Source organism: Serpula lacrymans (genome assembly GCF_000218685.1).
Source record: "Serpula lacrymans var. lacrymans S7.9 unplaced genomic scaffold SERLAscaffold_6, whole genome shotgun sequence".
Taxonomy (NCBI): Eukaryota; Fungi; Basidiomycota; class Agaricomycetes; order Boletales; family Serpulaceae; genus Serpula; species Serpula lacrymans.
The window spans coordinates 2,658,511-2,681,348 of record NW_006763295.1 but is presented as its reverse complement, the minus strand read 5'-3'; the positions used below and the strand labels follow the sequence as shown (position 1 = coordinate 2,681,348).

Here is a 22,838-nt window from a genome sequence, read left to right as displayed (position 1 = left end):
GCCGCAAGGGTGAAAATTTAGCAAGATTTAAATGAATCTTCTCAGCTCTGAGTCTCGATACGAACTGTGATAGTGATTCGTGCCAGCCAATAGTGGGTATAAATCTCGATCATAGAGCCAAACTCTGGATTTCCACGTCATAGTATTTAAATTTATACTGCATACCAAAGTAATCAGCACTTCCGGTTCTGCGGATAAAACTCTATGAAGCCTTGCCCAAAATATCTCCTACACCAGCCGTCACTGCATCTCGACTGTCGATCTCAACCCATTAGCGCGTCAACGACTGTGCAACCTGTCCAACAATGAGGGGTTCGTTGGAACACTTGCACCACTGCCCTCATTCCGCCGAGCACTCGCAGCACCCTTTATGCTATATCCGACTGTTGGAACTTTATCAAATTCAGGTGATTTTGATTTGGATGCTCGTTTCTTATTTTGAGCGCTGGTACGCCTTGGGGCAGGACCAGGTAGAACATCAGTATTTGCCGATGTCATACGGCTTAGCAACGAGCGCGAATGATCATCTTGTCCTTTCATACTAGTTTTAGCTCTCTTTGATCGTGTATTTTCATCACCCGTAATGGTACGTTTCGGTTTTGAGATGGCCCCAGTCTTCTTGGCTTGAGCATCTTCGGTGGTAGATAACGACGTTGAAGGCAGTTCATTTCCAGTAATATTACCATCATGCGAGGCAATGGCCAGACGTTGATCATTCGGGCGGCCATTACTGGGGCGGTCAGAAGTCTCTACTTTGTTCCTAGACCGTCGAGACGAGTCAAATGCATTTGACTCGACCTTTACCGGAACCTTTGAACTGGTAGCACTTGTGGCGGGTACTTGAGGAGGTGTCGTATCACGACGCTTGATCAGTAACTGCTCAAATAAAAGAAGAAGAGCAAGGTCGGCTGTCAACGAACGAAACGAGAAGCGGCCCACTGCGAACCCTAATGAGGTTTTGCACATCTCGTATTAAATCATTATCTTGAGCTTGACTGTCGACCAGGCTTTGGAATTTGTGTGCCATATTGAGGAGATGTGCAGGGATGGGCCAGTTGTCTCGTTGTGCTCGCTGAAGAGCAACAGTGAGGTTTGTCGCTGAAGGTGGAGAAAGAACGTACAACGATACAAGCTTTCAGCAATACTTTTAGTATTTGCCACATTCTGGATGAGAGGGTTTTATCTTCTAGAAGAACCTAATCTTGAGTGCGTCAGCAAATTTCGGCAAGTGATACTTTTGTACATGCCTCCAAAAGGATAGGAGATGCATCAACAACTTGTTTTCGAAGGTGTGATAGCTTCTCAGGGCTACATCCACGAGCATTGTGTCGACTTTCCGACTCGCAGGCATCAAATGTATCCGCTATTCGACCAACTACCATAAACCGATGGTCCCGAGAAAATCTCTGAAGCACTAGCTTCCCCGTTAGAGAGGTACAAAAAAATTGTAACAAGAGAGCAGGAGAAGATATGCGTTTTTGAAAGACAATCAAGTCCGCTAGTGAGAGGCAAAAGTCAATAGTTTCCATTGATGCTGGATCACTTGATCGGTCCCGTAGAGATGATCTTGCTTTGTCAAGGAACACCCCGAGTAACTCGTCTCCGCGCGATGAGTAAGACTGATAACATGGAAGAGATAGAAGAAGGTCCTTTACAGCCATCTCGACTTCAGAATTGTTCAGTCTAGTCATTGCCTCAGGGATAACAGTAAGCTGGCAAAATTTTGTATGTGGAGGTGTATACTCACTGAGAGAAGCCCTCCGACGAGGACATTCTCTGGCTCGCCCCCCGGAGGATTGGTATATCTCTCGACAATGGCCATTTTGGCTTCTCTAGCCAAAAAGGTTATGACAAGTGATCGCAGACGCTCCCTGATGCGTTGTTCCTCTTCGTCCAGTGGCTCTTGTGAAGGCATAATCTGATCGCATAGAACACCCAGAGTAATACGAGGATCCATGTCAAGGTGCTCTAGAAGAGCCTTCTTGACAAAAGTGACCTCTTCTGCTTCATCTATGGATAAGAAATGACATGGTAGCATGAGCGAATTAGCATTGAAGAAGTATAACAAGAGTTGAGGAGATTAATTCCCCTAAATGATGCGACCCTAAGGAGAAAATGTGACCTACCACTCTGAAGCAACTGCACAAGCACGTCGGCATTCCTTTTTACCCATCTCTTTTCTTCTTTCGAGACTTGCACAATGGCACCGTAGCCATCTACACGAACCTATGTCTGGAGTCAGACCCTGAGCTAAAAGGGGATGTCATAACATCATACTTTTGAATCCTGGTCTTCACAAAGATCATAAACTGCGTTGATGGCATCCTCTTCAAGATCAGGAAAGTCCCTGAAAAAAAGTCGGATATTCCCTGCAGCATAGCTTTTTAGAGGAGCATAGGATGAGTGCGTAAGGTCTATCAATCTTTCAAACGCTTCACGCCGCTATGTCGAATATGTGTATTATGAATACCCTGTAACACCATGCACTAGTGTCCTCTCACCGTAGTTCCGGTTCTGTCTGGATGCTTCTCTGCTCGTCCGACAATATCCTTGATCTCCTTTTCTTGCTCAGCTAGACTCTGAGCCATTTTTGCATCGACGAATGTCAAAATCAGAGAAAGAAAGAACAAGCCGCCACTGCAGGGATATCGCACGACGAAGGGCACCAAGACACAAAAGTGCACCCCGAGGTCCGAGCTGGACCTTACCTAAAAAGGAAACATTCCCGGACAAAGACCCTATGAAGGTCTTATCTTGCACACTTGCATATGTTGCGGTTTGTCTGGAGCAGTACAATACAATATATTCAACATACTCTGGCAGGTACAAATAGCATCACACCAGAGAGATCGTGTCATCCAATATCATGCTAATTTTGTAGTGATACTGTTAGCAAAACCATCAACCTTCTCAGACATTTTGTTCGACCTGTGGCCTACTGTTGGCAACCACTGCGAAAAGTGCTTCAAACTCCTCTGGTGTTTGCCCAATTACCCCAAATGCAGTTTGTAATGTGCGTCCCAAATAATCAAGCTCCTGAGTGACGCCTCCCATCGTAAGGGCGTAAGCAAAGAAAAGTAGCTGTCTTGATCCTTTTACATCTCGATTCTTGACAACGTCCAACTTTCTTATGGCATCAACCTGGAATACATAAGATTGAAAAATGTCATTAGAAGACCTAAAAATTACATACCAAACGCTGTCGTGACTTCTCAGCAGGCGGGAGGTATGGAGGCAGTGGTGCTTTCAGCCTGAAAGCTGCAGAGAGGGTAGAAAAGAACAAGATAATGTTTCCAACCATTTCATGCCGTTCTTTGTTCACGGGCAAGATGAACTCTCTGCGAACAGACTAAACGTCGTGTTAATAAGTGTTTTAGTCTCCCGCCATTCAAGGGACTCACTGTGAACCTAAACAATGATCCAAGTGATGCGTCAGGTTATGATATCGAAAAATTGAGACGCACCCACCATTCCTCGCGCGTGGTAACGCATCGCATGCTATGCAGCTTGTCAAGTATGGTTTGCAAGCTGGTGAGAATGGAGCGGTAGAGCAATACGGGAAATGGTCCCTTCAGACGAGGTTCATGCTGTGTCTGAGCCAGTAGTCCCTGGAGCTCAATTAGTTTGATCTGAAGGTGAAGCTCCCTGAAAATAGAAGATATTTTAGAATATAACAGTAAGAAAAGAATTATCACAGACATTGCCATAAATTCTAGGATAGAATCACTGAGCCGTGCCCTTGCAGGCTTTGAAAGGAGCGAGGTCCCTTCATTCGGTGGTGACCGTCCACCACTATTATCTTCTGGTTCGTCTAGTATATCTGTCATACCGGAATTCGACGCAACTAAGCGGGTGTACAACCATCCAATGTTCAAACAAAATCTAAGAAATACATGAATGGGCAGGAATGGACGACACGAAATTGACTTACTCGCCCAAGGCTTTGCTTAGTTCCCGTCTAGCCTCTGCAGGCCACCAAAATCTGGAAACAAAGGCAGCCCATATCACGCCAGCGGTCACAGCAACAGAACGGTGGAATGCAATTTCGAGCGGATGTACATCCTTTCGACGTAGATTATAGCTACCCAAGTATTCAGTACAGCTTCACTTTTCAAGACCGATGCGAAAACTCACGAGTAAAGGCAGGTCAAATTGTATGTCAAAAGCACAAATCGCCCTGTTGTGGCATACTGTGGTTTGGCGACGATATAATAGAAACAGGGTAGAGAAAAGAAGAACCCAAAGATGGAAAGCACAATCGCATTCTCAGGGAAGGCGGTGTAGATACCAGCAGCTACTCCTGCACCGAACCTAATTTTTTTTAGGAATGATAATCACAACGGATATATATTGCCGCTCACAGGGTTCCCAGAACACGGTGAACACTAAGGTGATTAGTCTGGTGAATCAAAGGTCATCTCAAGATGTCGATCATGGCAGAGTCCGAGAACATACCGCCCCAATTGTTGGAGATATTACTACAAAGAACTGAAATCAAAAAAAAATAACAGTTAAAAAAATTTGAACATCGGATATGGCCGCACTTACGGATATTAATGCCCATTCTCCTCGGTACTCCATGAACACAGGTCGAGTAGAATCGAAAAACGCCGGAGCGGCTAACATCGCCGTCGCCATTCCCGCTTTGAATGCGTATTTGAGATCATGCTCTTTTAGTCGAGCACCGAGTTCCCACAAAGAACGCTCCACACGACCAATGACGGTCAAGTTGGAAGGATGAGGGGTTTGGATGGTGTTCGGGGCATGTGGTTGCACCTTGGGAAACCAGACTTTCCTATGGCGATGAGAGGAATTGATGTAAGCAGCTAAGTTACCACATTAGCATACGTATGGAAGCTGCAGGTTCCAACTTAACTTACAGATGCGATGCTGCAAGCCAGGCCGATGGGACTTTTCCGGAGGTCTAAGCGACTTGAAATATGATTGGAGTAACTTCGCACTATGTACAACATGTCGCTGCCACCACGTTCCGCGAACCATTCTGTCTTGCTCGGTCCCATATATTCTCCGCATGGCATCCACAAGTGATGCCAGTTCTCGTGCAAACTCTTGCAACGTAAAGATAAAGCTACGGTACATCAGTATTACCGACATTGAATAGCGGACTGCAAGGCTTACAAGTACACCAAAAAGACGTTCTCATTTTCGCTGTTAGTAAGTGCACTATTATCTTCAGCATTCGAGGCCACAGATGCTCTTGATGTCGGTGCAGAGAAGTCACTTCTCCTGTAAAGGCGCAAAACAGCATGGTTCGATGTGCTTTCGAAGGTAAAGAGGGCCCGCTCAATCCCATCAATAATTTCGTGAAAATCATTGGGCTGTATGACATGCTCCTGTCTGGCATGTTGGATATCTGCGAAGGCATCCCGTAACCTTTTCAGAGACAACGTGCATGCTGTCTAGAGAAAGAGAAAAAGAAGTTTGATGTGTGAGAAACGTGTATCATAAGTAAGATATGTGGTAAACTTTACCGAGAGAGCTTTAAGTGGAGGGCCCAAATCATCAACAAGATCTCCGAACATGGCGGCGGCGGCTTGTAGGAGTGCTTCATCAGAATCGTCGCCAATAGGTCTAACCCCATCAGTCATCTTGCCATTACTACTGATACTCTGATGCTTCTTTCCGGCTGCTCTCGGGCTCTTCAACACCACCTTACCTACACCCTGGGCTTTCGTGAGCTCGTACTGTAGCCTTGTCCCACCCCGCAACCCGTTCAGATGCTGGGCCAGTCTGTTAAGGCTGTCGACGGCATCTTCGTAAGCCCTTCTGGAATCTTTGCTCCCTCGCCCACTCAAACCATTGAACCACTCCGAGTGAGCCTCCCCAAGGTTCTTCTTCAAACTCGTAAAACTCGACTGGTGGTTCTCTACTGCACTTTGCAACTTTTTATAACTGGGCTGATGGAGAGGCTCCTCTAAGAGGAAACTACTTGTGATCATTTCGAGGAGTGTCGAAAAAGAATCCAAGGTTTTGGTCATATTTGCTTGCAGATTATCGGTAGCGCTTTGCGGCCAGAGTAAGAGGCACACGACATTGGAGACGACGGCACCAACAAAGACGATAAAAGCTACTTGCAGAAGTGTCTCCCAACCACCTTCTTTGATAATGCTAGTCACATATTTCAGTCTCAAATTGAAAGCACATGTTTGAGAGCCAAGTCGACTCACACGATAAATAAGATAATGGCGGTCATGCTACATGCTATAACGCGGATGAATGTGAGAACGTGAAGATACGTTTATAACCACGGACCATAGCTCACCTGTGTTGAATGTGGGTTTTGCCATCCAAACCTTCATCCATGCAACACCTGACATGCTCAATCCTACCCAAAGTATGACTAGAACATCAGCTAACCATTCCCAACCAGGTTTGACTTCGAGCCACCAAAACATAGACATGCTACCTAGGCAAACGAATGCAGAATATAGCAAAGCCATGAAACAATACATGTCTGCTTCAGCCATGCCGCCCATTGTTTTTGCGGGATTGTAGTAGACAGCACTGGAAAGGCGCGGATGAGCTTAACTTCCACAAGAGAGAGCGCATATAGTTACATGGTTGCTACCATATGTCCAGAAGGAGAGGGACCTCGCTGTCCTGGACCTTGGGAAGTGATATCGCTGATGAATGAAGAAAGATATGGTGAAAACGTGAACAGTGAGGCTAGAAAATAGGCTATAGAACACTTCAAGACGTTGCGGTATAGTGGTGGAAACACAGGCAGATGCGAAACCAACGACCATGGGGATGATGTAATAGCTGGAGAGTCTCTCGAGGGCACGCTGGATGCATCTTCTGAATCAGAGTCAGCGTCAGAATCATATTCCGTCGGTGCTTCAGAATGACTACTGAGAGGAAACTGGAGGACACTTGGCGGCACGCTTGGCGCAAAACGCTCAGTCAGAGGAGACTGCACTTCATCACCATCACCAGTAGATGCCTGCGCTCCAGGCCTCGAAGCCTCAGAAGGAGTGGTGAGGATTCCAGAAGGTCTCCGTCTGAGCTTTCGCGTCCCGGGACTCCGTAGCTGCCCCTCATTCTCCATTAGCTGTTCGAATAAGGACCACTCGTGGTCATGAGGTGTTTGACTTGTGAGTGGACCTGTCATCCCTGAAAGGCGCTGCGAGCGGGTCTGATTTAATCTTCTCTGTTCCACAGGACTGGTATGGTTCCGGTATTCAAGAGTTGGCCGATGCATTATCGATATCGTTGGACTCGGAAAATGACCGTCAAAAGAAGGCATGGGCCGTAATCGAGCCATGTCGCTAGAACCTACTATCTGCTCAGGAGAACCAACAAACGGCGTATCACTAAGTGATGGTCCATTTTCCGTGTTGGACGCATTTGTTGGTGAAATGCGTATGTGGCATGATGGTTTAGCAGATTTGCTCATGATAAACCTAAATAAAAGAGATCAGGTATGTACATCCAGGAGTACAAAGAATGGTGTGTGCGTGGACTAACCTGGTGGATGGCAAGACAAATAATAATACCGCAATCACGGTCGCAGGGTTGTCGAATTCATGACGCCGCTGTAGCGCTCAATGGGCAGCCCATCACGCGTATGTAACGGAACCAAATAGAATGCCATGTCCCCTCATGGTGTTTTATTACGTACTACATGACTAGTAGCAATATTACAGTTACTTACAGTGCAACACTTAGAATCTCACTCGACTTTTTCGACTGAAGGAACTTGAAACAGCATTGTGCCTCTCATATTCAGGACTGCATCAACAATGACCCACATATACTTAGACTTTTGAATCCGACCATTCGATTCAAATCAATCACTGAGATGATTGTTTCGAAGAAGTAACACGATATTGCCAGTTGCGGAATATACAACAGTTCGTAACTCCTGAACGTGAACCTCCATTTCCAAAATCAGCCTTTCCGGTCCGTGAAATTTGGAATATGGGCTGAATCGAAGACACGATTTGATCGATCCTTTCTCTCCAATATACATTCTGGAACAAGGTGCGATCAAAAAGAGATGGGTTGCCCTGAGACGAGTCGATGACATTCCACTGGAAAGGAGCATACCGGACGAATGCTGCAAGTTGAATGATATAGCGATGTTTTCGGATATCGAAGCGTCTTTGAGATGAAGGTGAAGATGTGTGCCTAGTGGTGTACAACGTGCACACGTCAACATTTCAGTAGTAATGTATCCTCTTGAAGTCCCACTAACTCCTATCAGATGAGTGCATTACTAAGAGAAAGATAGACAAACTAGGAAAGTTAGAAATTCGTACATTTTTGGACTAGTAGGACCCCCTTCTGTGAATTGCATTTAAGGAAATATCTTGTATGGCGCTCAATATAACTGTATATACAGAATAAATGTCAACACAACATGGAGCAACCAAAGGAGAGTTCCCACATTTCATCTGTTGCATGTCGGTGGTTGAAACAAAGTGTGAATAAACCTGCCTGGATGGATTACGGTTGAGAGACACAAAGAGTCGAAGCATGAATTCGCATGCAGTATCATAATTGCATCCCGTATAACCCGGAAAGTATTGGTTCAGTGGTAGTTGCTCCAGCTTCTCAGAAAAAACATCGATTTTATCCATCAATAAGACCTAAAGGTCAGGCTTTCAATACTTCATCAAGGGCGGAAAACACAACGCAAATAAACATACAATCGGCGTCTGTCTAAACCATTGTGCATTGCAAATCGATTCAAACGTCTCCAGAGTATGTTGGATGTAGGTCTGCAGCACTTTTAGGTCGGAGTGTACGACATAGGCAACAAGAATGAAGATACCATATTTTCATCTGCAAGTGACATACGATCGTATTGGCTCAGATCGACCACATAAATCAAGACTTTGACTTCGGAGAAACAACTAATCCATTTCTTCCTGTCTTCGGCTGGTACGTTGACCTGGACGAACTTATAAACCAGCTCTCCAACCTGCATGACCACCTCATCGACGCCAGTATCTTTGGATCCGGCCCTCAGGATATCCTGGTCCGTGGGCATATACCCCGGGGCGGAAATGCGGTCGATAGCATTTAAGAAGTAGGCAGCGTGATCGCTCAACTGAAACTCCTCTGACCGCCGAGCTGCCTCTTTCACGCCGGGATCACGCCAGAGAGATAACAGTGCATGCACGACACCTTGAGGGAACTCATCGCCTCTGAGCCCAGGAGGAAGATTCAGAATTACAGAACGGAAAGGGTCGTTTCGACGAGACAGGGGGATGTCAAGCTGAGGCATTGCCTCCACAATGTTACTGTGACAGGAATGAGGTTTCATACTGACATATCCACATGACCCAAATGATGAGACATACCGCATACATCGAATAGTTTTGGAAATGACTATCTGCTTAAACGAATTCCTTTCTGCATTGCTATAACCACCCCGAAAGAGGACTTCTGTGCTCTTCAGCCAGTGCAGTGTAGACTGGGACGACAAATTATCAGCATTTGCTGTGTTTACAGCCAACGAAAACTGACACCACGAGGCTCCTCAGTGTCAAGGACAAGTATCTTCATTTCGTTTCTGATCGCCTGGCGGTTGCTTTTGATCATGCTCTCGATCTTGTCATGTCCTGTAGATAGCATGTCAATTAACTTCTTCGTCGTCGTGGTCGGCGAAACAGCATCGGTAAATCACTACTAACGAGCTTGGGCTTGGCGAACTTCATCGCTTTCTCTCGTGGATTGTATGCAGCCCATCGAGTAACGAGCCAGGGTTTTGTTACATGAACACTGGCAGTAATATAGGGCACAGCTTCACACTGCCAGTATATTTGACAGGAGATAAATTCTCATGTAACAGGATTCATGGGAAATCAACACACCACGATGCATATGATCATTGATACCGTACCGCATTTGAAACTCTGCTCCAGTAGCCTTGGACGAGCGAGTTGCTGTCCGCAAACATAAGCAACCCTGAGAAGAGTTGTCCGCAAACATAAGCAACCTGAGAAGAGCTGTACTGTTACGATGCGGCGACGCGCACTCCAAAAAAGAACACGCAAGCGAATTCGGAACCTTTCCGTAGGAATGGGAAAGAGACTGCCAGTGTTCAGGTAACTTTGCAGGCAAGTTGGGATTCCATGGTCTGGGAACCAGCTGAGTCGTCAAGAAGTTCGCCTCTCAGACACAACACGGCCACGATAGTGAGCGGCGAGAACACAATTTCCTTTCTCTTTCAGATTACAAGCACTACGTAAGTAAGAGTACAGCAAAATAACATGCAAATGAAAGCGAAAGACGAATATTGCAGAATAGATCAATAGAGTACGAATCCAGGAAGCGAAAGAGCGATCCTAATCCGAGAAGAAAGTCTGTCCAGGTCAAGGTCAGTGTCCATAAGCAACGACGGGGAAGATGTCACGATGGAGAAAAGTAGGCCTGTAAATATGTAGGAGAGATATATCGGCTATCGTAACATTACTGGAGTAAGATATATAAAACTAGAGTATGGCACTGAAGGTCCATAGTGTTCTAAGTGTCCAAAACTATACAGTCCATAGTGTCTCGTATAATGAAGTCCGTACTAGTGGCTCCAAAACGAGCGGGAAAAATGTCCAGGCTAGTGTCCTAGGAGGCGTAAGGTCGTAATGAGCGTGAAGGGCGATATATGCAAGAAGTTTGTCCGAATAAAGTTCACAAAGTCCAATAGTACAAAGTCCAAAAGTGTCCAAAAAGTCCATAAACGTTCAAGTCCGTGTAGTTTGGTGGCGAGAAAGTCCGTCCAATGGGATACAAACGTTCGATGCAGTGGATCCATCCTCCATTAGTATAATGCAGGCCATCTAGACCTATCTGAGTCCTGATAGTCTCTTCTGCGTTTTAGCCACTGAGTAGCCTAATTAAGCAAGCATGAGCAATGAAGCGCTCAACTATCAGAAGTAGATACTCACTCAATAGCGGAAATCTTGCGCTGAGCTTAGTCATGGCGTACAGAAGAGTACCTATTTCGCACTGGATGTCCGTACAGTCGACGGGAGGCCACGAAGATTCCATAATGCTGGCTTCTCGGATCAGCGTGTCAACAGCACATGTCCAGCACGGCTAAAGGAAGAAATATGAGTCACTATCAAATTACAGAAAAAGGAATCCACTTACGCCCATGATAGGATCCAGGAATTCATAATCCGGTTCGGCAATGTGCTTGATAACGGAGACGCAAGACCGCGCAGCCTGAAGACATTTACCATAGGAAACTGGATCATCGTGGCCGAAAGAATAGTAGAGGTGGATCATTGCAGCGTGAGCAAGGGTATGTATCACAAGGAAAGCATGCTTGTCGTCAGGCATGGTAGCATCCAGTTGATGTACTGGGATCAAATTCGGAATAAAACGTGTAATCGTGTGTTCCAGTGTTTGGAAGTCGTCGGTGAATGCACTTGAAAGGGACAATCCTGGAAACAAAAAACTTGTGAGAAACGAAACTTCACAGTTAGTATGTACAAGTGGTTTTCTCACGCTTGTCCCAATTCGCCGCTAGTCGATGAGCACGTTCAAAGATGGCTGAGGCCTTTACACGCAATGCAAGAGTTGAGAATCCCCCGTCGAGATTAGACACCTGACCACTGAAGAAGCTACGGATGGTCTGATCATGAATCTCATTGACTTGGCCCTTTTGAAACATTAATAAACGCAATCGAGAATTTGCAGGACCAAACTTACAGATTCATACTCTTTCATATCTTGCGGCCATGGCACGAGGATAGAGGTATAAGGATCTGGTCCATCCTGGATGGCAACAGGTTTGTGTAATACCACAGACCAACACCTATCCAGGTTGAAAACCTGCCAAAACGTCAACAAGCGTTCACCTTGCTCGATGGCGTCTTTGGGAGGGTCCAGTTTAAAGGACGCATTTGCGCCGGAGGCTCCGAACGCTGATCCGCCTACTATACCTCCATGTAGGCCGCACTGGACAGCTAGAGTAGCTGCTGCATTGGCGTGATAGCTGCCTTCTAAGGCCCGCCCATTCGAGAGGAAATACATTGAGATTAGGCACGATGCCTGTATTACATCGAGCAGATTGTTGGGTGAGCGGATAGCATTGTTGAGTGCTTCTAGGGCGCGGTCAAGATAATGGGCTTCGTGTTGGCTTAATGGTCCTGGCCGGGAGATGTAGCATGCCCAGAGGAAGATGGCGTTGGCTAGAACAGGATGTCGCTGCTCCCGCGATGTTCGGGAAAATGACTCGCGCAATCGACCCACATGTATGCCAAGGAGGCACTGGTGTCGATGAGGCGAGAAAATGTCCACACTAGAGCATGTAGAGTGAGAAAGAGCAATGTGAATTTGTAATGGAACAACTGACAGCATCTGAGCAAGTTCGACAGTTGGTTGCTGTTCTTCATGCCATGGGTCACTGAATGGCGTCGGGGATGGTGAGGGAACACCTTGTATCCAAGAACCGTGGGGAGAATTGGTAGCTTCATGGGAGTTTAGTGAGTTGTTTAACACATTGAAGAATATGATCACCTGAAGGAAAGGGCGAGTGGACAGCGGAAAACCCTGGGCTTCCAGGCGATCCCGCTATAGACGAAGAAGAACTTCCTGAGCGCTGATGCAAGTGAGGATCGTACAATGTGACTGATGGCGAGGTGTATTCGGGATCCTCGAGTTCCCGTATGCGCTGCTCCAAGCGTTCGATGTTTTCACGTAGGAGTTGTGTTCTTGTTTTTCCTCGCCCGTCATCGTACTGACAGCACTCTGGCTTCTTTGCACGGACACATTGTTGACACGCAGGCTTGACACCATCGCACCGCTGTGGGGAAAGAGTAAAGATCCGATGATCCCGCGATAGAACGATGGATAACTCACCATCTTACGCTTCCTGGAAAGAGGGTGTTTTGGCATAGATCAGAACGGAAAGAAAGGAATGAGGATGAGAACGAAAATACCTGCAACGCAAGCAGGCCTTGCCTCGCTGCAATGTAGGCGGGGGCGTGTCGGCAGGAGATTTATTGGCCATTATTGGAACAGATACTAAATATACACGAAGGAAAGTGAAGCTAAGGCGAAAGATCAGACTGCGTGAGTAAGAGATAGGGAGAAATGATGGTCGTACGAGAAATGCTGGTACCGAGTGAAGGCTAAAGAGACCAGTGAACGACGACGACGACGACGACACCGATAGGCATGAAAGTGACCGATGAACGAGGAACACGGACAAGACCTGCAGTGACGAGCGCACTATATGAGAAATAAAAAAATAGAGAACATGGACGTGTGTGCTCAAATACTTTTGCCAGCCGTGCTTGTGCCGTACAGCACGGGTTAATGTGTTAGATCAATTAGAGATCGTGGACCACGCGGCAGTTCCTATTTGGGTTGGGTTCCTGTCACCGGGAATCCCTCAAGCGCCCGTACAACACACAATTGGCTGGAGCGTAAATCCGTTGGTCGCATATCGCTCGCTATGTGTTCCTGCAGCTGCTCGACTGGCCTGCCACAAATCCAGTCCATTGGCGGATTTCATAAGTTTCATATGAATCGTCTTGTCGACGACAAAAGATCGCACATCACCTGTCCATCAGCTCTCACAGCGGCCTTGTCTTGCCGTTCACATTCCCCGCTCTTTGCTGTCCCGGTCGCCGGACCGCCCAAGTCACAACTGTCTCGGGACATGGTCCTCAACAATGTCAATGTAACAATGTTGTCCTGTGCTGCTGCATTACAAGTCTGCACTCGATGCACGACTTGATCCTGCCCAGCTGTAGCCTGGGCAGTGTTCTCTCTCCACCATCCGCCCTTTCACATGATACAATCTCTCTTCGACTTAGATAACCACCGGCGGTAACGCAGTGCTGCTAGATTGCCATCAAGGGATCATCCGAACGATACGTATATTCGTACAAAAGCCACCCAAAAATGAGCACAACAGTGTTTCGCGATGTTCTTCTATTGCTGTGCCAGTAGTACGTCCGCCACACATTTGCCGATTCGGTGAGTGTTCGCGGAGTTTGGAATCTCTGTGCATCAGATACCTTCACATTAGTCTTTTGAAACCCTCCTATGCTACACTTGTTATTTTTGTTCTGGGGTACCCCAGGTGCAATCGGCCCTGTGGGCTGTACACCGTCAGAGAACGGACGAGACGCATTATCCCACCCAACACTATCGATAGTGAAGAAAAGGAGTGTAAGTTCTGTGCCTGCATATGTTTCCCATATACCATAACAAGAAGAGTCAAACCCTTTCATATTAACCCTCTGTGCCTGTTCCGATTGAATGGCTGACCCCCAGGCTTTGCGCATCAATTCCCTGTCATCACATCATCTTCAGCAGGTTCCCGTTATTTTGCTACCCTATCTCTACCCCATCAGTCAAATAGAACAAGTAAACTAATTCATCAAAACCTGAGATTCCTTCATAATTCTCTTGGCATCGATCTCTACGACGTACAGAACAGAGTGCTCAGGCGCATCACCACCGGCCAAATCCTCAGGAAATACTACTCGCCGCGCGATATCAAGTTTCCTGTACGTGCTATTACGTTTAGAAGCGTATAGGAGATTAATGTATGCACACATCCCCGCAAGTTAACGTTAGACGGTCCGTTTATCAAAGTTCCTCTGGTTCGTAATGCGTTGTGTAAAGAAACAAACTGTCTGATAGCGTTTCTTCACGGGCCAAGATGCCCTTGGATGACTTCACTGTAGGTAAAATCTGGCGGAAGGCTTCGGCTCGTGTCTTTCCGTCACAAGATCCAATTCATATTATCAATACGATTAACAGATCTTTTTACCTCATGCCGAGCGGTCTGTAGCGTTTGGGCCTCTTCTTCGACAATGATTTCGTCATCTGCTGCATCTAGCGCTATGGACCACAAGGTGCACTTTCCCGTGGCTGAGCTGACTTAACGTAGACTCGGTGTTCCATCAGCACCGAATGAACCACGAGGTTGATGAGGTTGAAAGAGCGGTCAAGATGCTAGAGCGGGGCATTGTCGTTGACTCAGACCACGTCAGAGCCCTCTAGTACCACTGACGCATCACGAGTTCATTCTCGTTCATTCCATCTTCAACGGTTCATTAATGAATGTGCACCCCATGGGTCTTCAGAAACTTCAGATACCATGCGTCTCATATTTGATAACAAATTTCGTTCATGCACCCGGACTTCTGTGTATCTTCGCCACGGGCACTATTATCCGTTACTGAGGCAGCATCGAGTCTTTCGTGTTTGAATCGCTTAATCGTCATGACTTCCGCTTCGCTTGAAAACACCTTCCCAGTCGGCACCGTACACACGGAGACCTCCGGAGAGTCTCTTCATGATTATTTGCTGTGCTTTCAGTGCGTTGCAATGATATGTTTCTATCTCGCGATCGTATTCTTCCTATCTGCGTTCAATCTCACAAGGGCGCCGAGCGCATCGTGTGCTTTAGTAAGAAATTGATTACGAGTCCTACCAGGTCCGTTGTCTTGCTAATTCACCGGCCACAAAAAATTCTGATGGCAGTACATTCAAGTTGCAAGAAAATAAACGGAAAGCCAAAACTTTCGTCATGCAGTGTTGATAGTCTCCATCATTCAAATTTGAATTGAGCTCGATCGTGGAATACACCGCCTATTACGCTTTCCTTTTTTTGAATGGCAGCAGGATCATTGATTTCAAAGTATAGTTCATCAAGGTCCATCACATGCACTGATAAAGTGATACTACTAGTGCAACGCTCATTCTTACCGACCGGAATATTGACTTTAATCCACATTGATCCCGTGAGTTGTTGATCTTTCTGCCTTTGAGAACTCTATTGTGGTGACCTGAGTTAACTCTGGTCCTCGGACAACGGTGTCGTCTTCTGAGAAGTAATAGCACATGTACATGTGAACCTAATTACCGTATGTTCCATTCACTGTGTCGACTATAGATCGAATAACTTCTCTGCCTAGTATAGTGCCTTGGATTTACAGCGGTCATCAATAGCTGGGTTATGGTCTAAGAGGGTCTAAGTCATCCTGACAAAGTGATTTGTTCGTATTATCAATCCCTCTTTTTACTATGCGCGCTGAGTCACGATCCTACCAGTATTGCCCTCTACGAAGTCTTTATCCGTACACTGCCTCCCTATCTTTTGCTCGGTCGGAGCCGCCCATCGAAATCTGTCAAATCTCACATCAACTAGAAGCAAAGCTCTTTGCTACCACGACAACGACGTGCACTTCGTGTCAATTTTCATCAGCAACAGTGCTTTGACCTTCCATGAAAGAAATTCACCTTTCTTCTAAAAAGGCTGTTCCTAGCTTAGGCATTCTAGGGCACTCACACCGGCTAATTGTATGTACAGCTGTGTCCAAAATCTGCCAAATCCTGTCCACCGATTATAATCCTGCACATGCAACTCCTGCCAAGTGGTTCTCCTGGTGTGTAATTGGCTTCGTTGAACAGGAATTAGTGCAATCAGGTTCCTAGTTGACGAGAATAAAGCTTCTGTTGTTTATTTTACGCATAGGCACATTTCTTCTCGAGCGCAGAATTGACTTAATCTGCACGGTGTTTGCACCCACGATCGAGTGTTCCGTCGCGGTTCCGCATGTCAACAAAATGTCAAAGTTAAATATGTCGTTGCCCCCCTGATACCAGTTGAAGTTCCTCAACTTCTACTTTACAATTCAAAAACACCGCCATGGTCATTCGGTCCCGGCCTATGTTCTCACCTCTCACCCGATGTGCTACTAGGTAAATACTCGTTCATGCCCTTGTTCACAGGTACGCATCCTCCCAAATCCAGGAATATCTCAACTCCAGGCATTCCTCAGTACCGTACCTTGATCAACGCTGATTTCACTCGACGTGTGATTGCCGCTTATCAGTTCGTCGGGCTTCAAAGAACTGACGCTGTGCGATTCACCCCCTGGCAAGTCGTCTCAAACATCCCCCACACGCATCATGAAACCATGAAGTCGTAAAGAACGTCGGTGCATACGAACATCCGAGCAGATCCCGACCTCCCGGGATCATAGCTGCGTCTCGTATGGTCATTCCTTCGATTTCCAGATTGCCAACCTACATTGCATCTTCTTTCCTTGGTGATCGGATTCGAATGTTCCAAAATTATAATATGTCAATCCCACCAGCTGCGAAGACAAAAGCTACGAGGACAATGTATGCAAAAGATGACACAAGGTAACAGTGCCATACTAGAACTAAATAGCCACTGGGGCAACAAATATCGATCGAAGTTCCTCAAAGCACGAACTTATTCCTACAGATCAACATGCCTCCTCTAGCTTTAGAGTGAAAATCCACAATGCTCCATGTATTAGTAAGGGTGCGTCAGTCCATACGTCAAAGCTTCCATTATGGTGTTGTTAATGATGTGTAGTGTGTTCTTTCCATACTAGCGCAACAATGAAAGTGCCAAAACGAGGGTTGCAAAGAGGGTAAGATATAAACTGCTCATGGCGTTCACCGTCGGAGGAGCCGAGCTGGCATTGCTCCCCGAACTTCCAGCTGTGTAAGAAAGGAACATTCAGCAGAAGTACTATGAAGGTACAAGGATGCAACTCACAGACAGAGGGCAGAGGATCGCTAGTTTGCGTTATCTGCGCGGGATTCGAACCAGAGGTACCTGTAATGGGGTGACGTCAGTATTTGAATACAGGTGAACGTAAGCAATGAAGGTAGGGCAATAATTATACTGTCGAAAAGAAAGGCGAGGCGAGGCTCACCTGAAGAAGCGCTTAATCCATCTGCTAACTGAGCGAAGCCTACTGAAGGCGGGTTCGAACGGAAAACAGAGTACACATTTTTCTGCGCGAAAGGGAATCTGAGTCAATCGATGTCAACGTAGGGTACTTGGTCTAACATACCAGAAAAGTGTCTCCAACAACCCAGCCAGGGTTACCTTGACCTGTACCGGCGTCGGAGCCAGCAGTGAGGTCAAAAATACCACCCAAGCACTGCCCATTCCCGAGCTCGCCCAAGTTCATGTCAGCTGTATTAATTGGCCACGAGTTGCTTCCGAACGATATTGTCACTTGGACATCGATCGAACAAGCTAGTACGAACGGATTTGTAAGACTGCCAGACCGACTCGACAACAAGTAAAACGAGGACACGAACGGTAACTGTACATTCCCGCGTACTGTCCTGTCGGAGACAGAGCTTGCGAGCCCGTAATCTCAGCCCAGATGCTTTTCACATCAGTGGAAGGACCACCAACTAGAGTAGTACCGGTATCGATTGCCGCATATGAGGTGGTTCCTGTACTGATGCCGACAGTATTACCTTGGACGGTGACCTCTAGAGTTACGATGAATACCATGTTCAGCGAAAGTTGAAGATCTATTCGTACTGTTGACCTGTTGCCACCAATAGCTGGGCGATACTCCATCGGGCATGTTAACGAAATCAATCTGGCCCTGGTACAGGCTAGAGTTGGTGCCACCAAGGATCAATACGCCACCAGGAGCCTCCTCAGTCTGTGCTTGATCGACAAGCCGGGCGAGGTAAAATGACATTTCAGGGGATGAGAACTGGTTATTGTTGGCCAGAGACTCCCAGAAAGGTAGTGCCTTAGTTGCAGCAAGACTCTCGAATCCGAGGCCCATTATGCCAGAAACACCGTCAGTAAATAAATTCGCTGAGGTTTCATCAACAACGACTGTGATTGAAATATTATCGAGCGTTATTTCGAACGATTATTCAAACATATTCTTGACGTACGGAAAGTTTGTGGTGCGACACTGAAGCCACCCAAGGAAACGGTGTCTGTGGCAAGACCACCTTGTACAGTACCAGAGCCGTATATGATATGCACTTGTGAACTTCCGCCGCTGGCAAGTTTGAGAGTGGATGACTGTGATGGATCAAATGCAGGAGCATTTACAGAACATGTTAGGCAGGATGTCGACCCAACCCAAAGATCAGAAGACCCGGTATCAAGGACGACACTGAAAATCTGAGCACTGAAAGAGAATCATAAACATACGAGAACTATCATTAGAGATCAAAAACTTACGGTGTGCCTATGCCAACTACACCGGAATAACTCGAATCATTTTGCTACAAAAGCATGTTACTACGCCGTGTAGAAAGTCACGAAGCTGACAAACCTCGTCTGTGATAGCAACAGGGGATGTATTTCCCCGTTTTCTCGAGGAATTGGATTTGAATCCATATTTATAGCGTAATTTTTCTGCGGCGTTGGCATAGCTTTCTACTGTCTTGACTTTCGTACGTTTAACGATCGGAATGTGCAACGGGTCCGAGAGTACGACATCCACAAGGATAGTGGCAACCACGAGAGAAAGGAAGACCATATCTTTCTAGGAAGCAAAGCTGTAGGGTCTTTATATACCCTAACGTTGCAGCTTGCGGACTTGCACTTGACGGCAAGAATGAGAATTTCCTGACAAGTTCACGTTTATAATGACTGTGCGCAGTTACCCCAGAGGTGCAAGTCACACGCAAGTCACGCGATAAACCCTAACCTTATACAGGGCACTAAGCATACCGCGTTTCCCATACTGAAACTCGCTCTCCAATCCCATATTCGAGCGTGTTGGGGTAATTTTGGTCTGGAGGTCCTCATGACATGAACCATGAAACGTTCTCAGGAATTCTCACCATCTTCGCCACAGCTATCATTCTCTCCAAAGCACAAAAAAGTTAAAGTTACCCAGAATCAAGGTATAGTCCAAGAGGATTCTGCAGACGATCATGAAGGCGATTGGACAAAGGTCGAAAAGCGTAAGGCGAAAAAAGTAAAAAAACAAGAAGCTAAGCAGGATGTGTGTCAGAGCTCTATATACATGGGTATGTCCTTAATGAAGTCATAAATTTAATCACAGGCGACCGTGCCTCGATTCATGTATGTCAATGGCGAAATCGTGAAGAGGAGAGAAGCCGTCGGGATAGATGTGAGTGACTGGACATTCTTGCGATCCAAAGCATCCAGTAAAGTTTTTACAAGGATGTAAGAGATATGATCTTGCACTTAATAGCAGATGCGCCGCCCCCAGGCTGGTTGAAAGTTGAAGTATGGTTCCAAAAATTCTAAGCTATTCGGTTGCAGCAAATTGACTACCAATTATACAGAATCATCGTTCAATAAGAAAAGTGGTCGCTCTCTTGATCCCTGGACTATTGCCATCGTTCCTAGCTCTTCCTCCTCTTCCAACGTCTGCTACAGCTAATCCCAACTTGCCTCTATCTATCCCCCTACCAACGGACTCCAGCACCGAAATACCATTTATCGCTTCTACTTTTAGTTTTGCTTGCCCAACCAGAGCTCCAGGCGATCAAACTAGAATGTACTCGGTCCTGAGTAGCTTCTTTCAAGGGCCTGTAAGTGGAGAAGAGAAGAAAAAAAGACTGTTGCAGAGGGTAGCCTGTATGGTCTTGTATCTCGTTTTTGAGTTCATGGAAATGGCTTACTTTTATCATGTGCAGTAGAGCGTGCGCTTGATAAAGACCCTGTGAGGTACCTCCTGACGTTGGAACAGATGGTTGAGAACGACTACCCCATACCATCTTATATGGCCGATATATTCCAGAAACCTCCCGGTTGGTTAGAAACCACAGAACCTTCTATGGAGTCAATACTTTTGCTTCCTACCGATCAACAGCAATCACGAGTCTACGCAATCGATTGCGAAATGGTTTGCCTTTAGTTATCTTTGTAGTCCCATACACTTCTGACAGGACACAATTTCAGTGTTTGACGGAGGATGGTAAGGAGCTGACTAGAGTATGTCTGATTGACTATACTTCGGGAATCACTATATACGACCAGCTCGTCAAACCTGCAAAGCCTATTACAGACTATTTGACAAGGTATGTTTCCTTATCCACTATCTATCACAATTGTCTTCCAGATTCAACATTTCTTGTATTGTAGGTGGTCTGGTATCACGGAAGAAGCTCTCGCTCCAGTCACAACCACTCTTACTCAGGTTCAAAAGCATCTTCTTACCATCTTAGGCCCTTCTTCTGGTCCAACGTCCATTCTTGTAGGCCACTCGCTGGAATCTGACCTCAAAGCACTCAAGATATGCCACCCTCGCTGTATCGATACAGCAATAATCTACCATCACCCCCGTGGTCGTCCTTTGAAACCAGGACTAGCGTGGCTGACTAAGAAATGGTGTGGAAGAGAGATACAGACTCGCGGTGATGGCGGTCACGACCCGGAGGAGGATGCCAGAGCTTGTCTAGACCTCCTCAAACTTAAAGTGCAGAATGGTGAGACTTCTCGCCTGGTACAATTAGTAAGTTATTCTGATGAGTGGTGTTTCTGTATTCTGTAGGCGCTGGGTTTGGTGAGTTTAGGACAGACTACGAGTCCATCTTCGAGCGGATGGCACGAGCCGTTGGACGCGGCGGCCCAGGCACGATTCGTAGTGCAGTAGTTGACCACGGTAATCCTTCTGCGATGCATGGTTCAAAAGCAAACACAGTCATCCCATGCACTAATGATGCTGAAGTTCTGGAGGGGTTATTGCAAAGTGTTCCTGGTCACGAGTTTGCCTTTGGCAGATTTACAGGCGTCGCGGATGCCCTAGGCTGTAAGTCTTAACTTTAAGCTTTTGGAGAAATAAATCCTCTATAGATCATTATTTCATTTATCATTTTATTCTCCCTAGGGCTCACACAAAAAGCAACCGGGGATACATTATCTCAGATGTTAGCCACAACCAACCTGGCAGAACCATCTCCAGAAATTCTCTCCTCTGCCCTTGCTAACCTCAACAATCATCTGATCACGCTGTACACCTCGCTTCCTCCACGCACCGCCGTAGTACTTTTCACAGGACATTCAGACCCTAGAAAGATGGCAGCTCTCAATGCAAGAAAATCGGCTTTTGAGAGTGCGATCAGAAGTGGGAAGACCGCGGAGGACATAGACAGGGAATTGTGGTGGACTAGCAGCGATGGCAGAGAATTAGAAGAAGAGGTGGAAAAAGCCAAGAGGGGTCTATTGTTCCTTGGGATCAAGTAGGCTGGTTCGAACGCTACGGGTTTCGTCATAAGGGTTGGGACACGAGTTTCTGTTTATTCTATATGTGATCCCACTTCTTTAGCTTCTCTTAGTCGGTAATGCTGTCTACCTACCAGTGTGATGTGATACTCGATCTACCGCATCAGTTCGCTCCTCCAGCATCATATCCCCAGTCCAAAACATAACTATTCCTATTCTCCCCAATCAAGGTCCAAAGTTCCTTCTTTTTCCCCTCTCACTGCTGCTTCAATGGCCTCGGTCAATGTTCTTAGAGCAAGCACATCCTCATCTGATTCCGCCGCCTTTTGGTGTTGGTGGGCCCCCGTTTGGGATCTATGAACTCCGAGTGCTCCTTGCAGTGCATCTTCCCTTCCAGCACCTTGGAGGCTGTCCAGAGATGTGAGAAGCGTGATCAAGCGTGGGTTCTTTGCCAGGATGTTACGAATCACAGGCGAAGTAGCTGGGAATTACATTAGTGATCTGACAACAAAAGAGCTAAGAATAGTGTACCTATTGCCTCGTATTGATGCAATTGTAGTGGTTTCGGATCATCGCGCTTTAGAGGATCGGGATATGCAGATTGTTCTGGGACATATGGCCAATTTAACGAGCTCAGGGGTCGGAGTGGCTTTGAGTCTTCCAGTGCTCTTTGCGTTGGATGTATACCAGGTCTACTAGTAGACAAACTAGGGGCTACGGAAAAGCCTTAGTACTGCATTCATCTTTATGGAGAAATTCTGCACTAACATACATTCGAGACATCGGGAATACTCTCCCTAAAGTCCGATATTGGTGTTACTTCATCCTTCCCACAGAGTACCTCTGGAAAAGCATATTGAATGAAAATGAGTATGATATTACTTCAAGGAAAGTT

General features: G+C 46.4%; 8 protein-coding genes across 8 annotated transcripts; 1 reads left to right on the top strand and 7 right to left on the bottom strand.

Moving 5' to 3' along the window:
• Window positions 1–88: 88 nt before the first annotated feature.
• On the bottom strand, window positions 89–2,667 carry SERLADRAFT_466853 (uncharacterized protein; the record flags this gene model as incomplete). The annotated part of the gene is made up of 8 exons (XM_007318035.1): window positions 89–876; window positions 947–1,072; window positions 1,122–1,196; window positions 1,248–1,694; window positions 1,748–2,010; window positions 2,127–2,226; window positions 2,278–2,442; window positions 2,502–2,667. The coding sequence occupies 8 exons, from the start codon at window positions 2,586–2,588 to the stop codon at window positions 280–282; spliced, it is 1,860 nt and encodes a 619-aa protein (XP_007318097.1).
• A 243-nt stretch (window positions 2,668–2,910) lies between these two features.
• On the bottom strand, window positions 2,911–7,132 carry SERLADRAFT_369318 (uncharacterized protein; the record flags this gene model as incomplete). The annotated part of the gene is made up of 14 exons (XM_007318034.1): window positions 2,911–3,141; window positions 3,194–3,349; window positions 3,465–3,645; window positions 3,700–3,882; window positions 3,932–4,081; window positions 4,135–4,311; window positions 4,362–4,399; window positions 4,549–4,826; window positions 4,962–5,089; window positions 5,140–5,420; window positions 5,493–6,129; window positions 6,189–6,222; window positions 6,284–6,525; window positions 6,579–7,132. 14 exons carry the CDS (start codon window positions 7,130–7,132, stop codon window positions 2,911–2,913), a joined length of 3,270 nt encoding a protein of 1,089 aa, XP_007318096.1.
• Window positions 7,133–7,607: 475 nt separating this feature from the next.
• SERLADRAFT_361331 (uncharacterized protein) lies at window positions 7,608–9,603 on the bottom strand (the record flags this gene model as incomplete). The annotated part of the gene is made up of 7 exons (XM_007318033.1): window positions 7,608–8,220; window positions 8,283–8,353; window positions 8,411–8,612; window positions 8,673–8,744; window positions 8,798–9,269; window positions 9,330–9,442; window positions 9,496–9,603. The coding sequence occupies 6 exons, from the start codon at window positions 9,601–9,603 to the stop codon at window positions 8,292–8,294; spliced, it is 1,029 nt and encodes a 342-aa protein (XP_007318095.1).
• A 905-nt stretch (window positions 9,604–10,508) lies between these two features.
• On the bottom strand, window positions 10,509–10,703 carry SERLADRAFT_388718 (uncharacterized protein; the record flags this gene model as incomplete). The annotated part of the gene is made up of 1 exon (XM_007318032.1): window positions 10,509–10,703. The coding sequence occupies one exon, from the start codon at window positions 10,701–10,703 to the stop codon at window positions 10,509–10,511; it is 195 nt and encodes a 64-aa protein (XP_007318094.1).
• Window positions 10,704–10,811: 108 nt separating this feature from the next.
• SERLADRAFT_437705 (uncharacterized protein) lies at window positions 10,812–12,985 on the bottom strand (the record flags this gene model as incomplete). The annotated part of the gene is made up of 9 exons (XM_007318031.1): window positions 10,812–10,858; window positions 10,914–11,064; window positions 11,119–11,414; window positions 11,479–11,632; window positions 11,683–12,274; window positions 12,329–12,443; window positions 12,493–12,778; window positions 12,835–12,847; window positions 12,915–12,985. The coding sequence occupies 9 exons, from the start codon at window positions 12,983–12,985 to the stop codon at window positions 10,812–10,814; spliced, it is 1,725 nt and encodes a 574-aa protein (XP_007318093.1).
• Window positions 12,986–16,939: 3,954 nt separating this feature from the next.
• Window positions 16,940–19,373, bottom strand: SERLADRAFT_466841 (uncharacterized protein; the record flags this gene model as incomplete). Its single annotated transcript, XM_007318030.1, has 9 exons — window positions 16,940–17,472; window positions 17,531–17,590; window positions 17,691–17,772; window positions 17,832–18,019; window positions 18,085–18,264; window positions 18,317–18,625; window positions 18,688–18,929; window positions 18,983–19,026; window positions 19,077–19,373. 9 exons carry the CDS (start codon window positions 19,281–19,283, stop codon window positions 17,360–17,362), a joined length of 1,425 nt encoding a protein of 474 aa, XP_007318092.1.
• Window positions 19,374–19,948: 575 nt separating this feature from the next.
• SERLADRAFT_369315 (uncharacterized protein) lies at window positions 19,949–21,964 on the top strand (the record flags this gene model as incomplete). The annotated part of the gene is made up of 7 exons (XM_007318029.1): window positions 19,949–20,002; window positions 20,062–20,356; window positions 20,437–20,624; window positions 20,681–20,799; window positions 20,864–21,207; window positions 21,273–21,511; window positions 21,647–21,964. 7 exons carry the CDS (start codon window positions 19,949–19,951, stop codon window positions 21,962–21,964), a joined length of 1,557 nt encoding a protein of 518 aa, XP_007318091.1.
• A 191-nt stretch (window positions 21,965–22,155) lies between these two features.
• On the bottom strand, window positions 22,156–22,726 carry SERLADRAFT_437702 (uncharacterized protein; the record flags this gene model as incomplete). Its single annotated transcript, XM_007318028.1, has 3 exons — window positions 22,156–22,424; window positions 22,475–22,650; window positions 22,716–22,726. The coding sequence occupies 3 exons, from the start codon at window positions 22,724–22,726 to the stop codon at window positions 22,156–22,158; spliced, it is 456 nt and encodes a 151-aa protein (XP_007318090.1).
• Window positions 22,727–22,838: the final 112 nt, after the last annotated feature.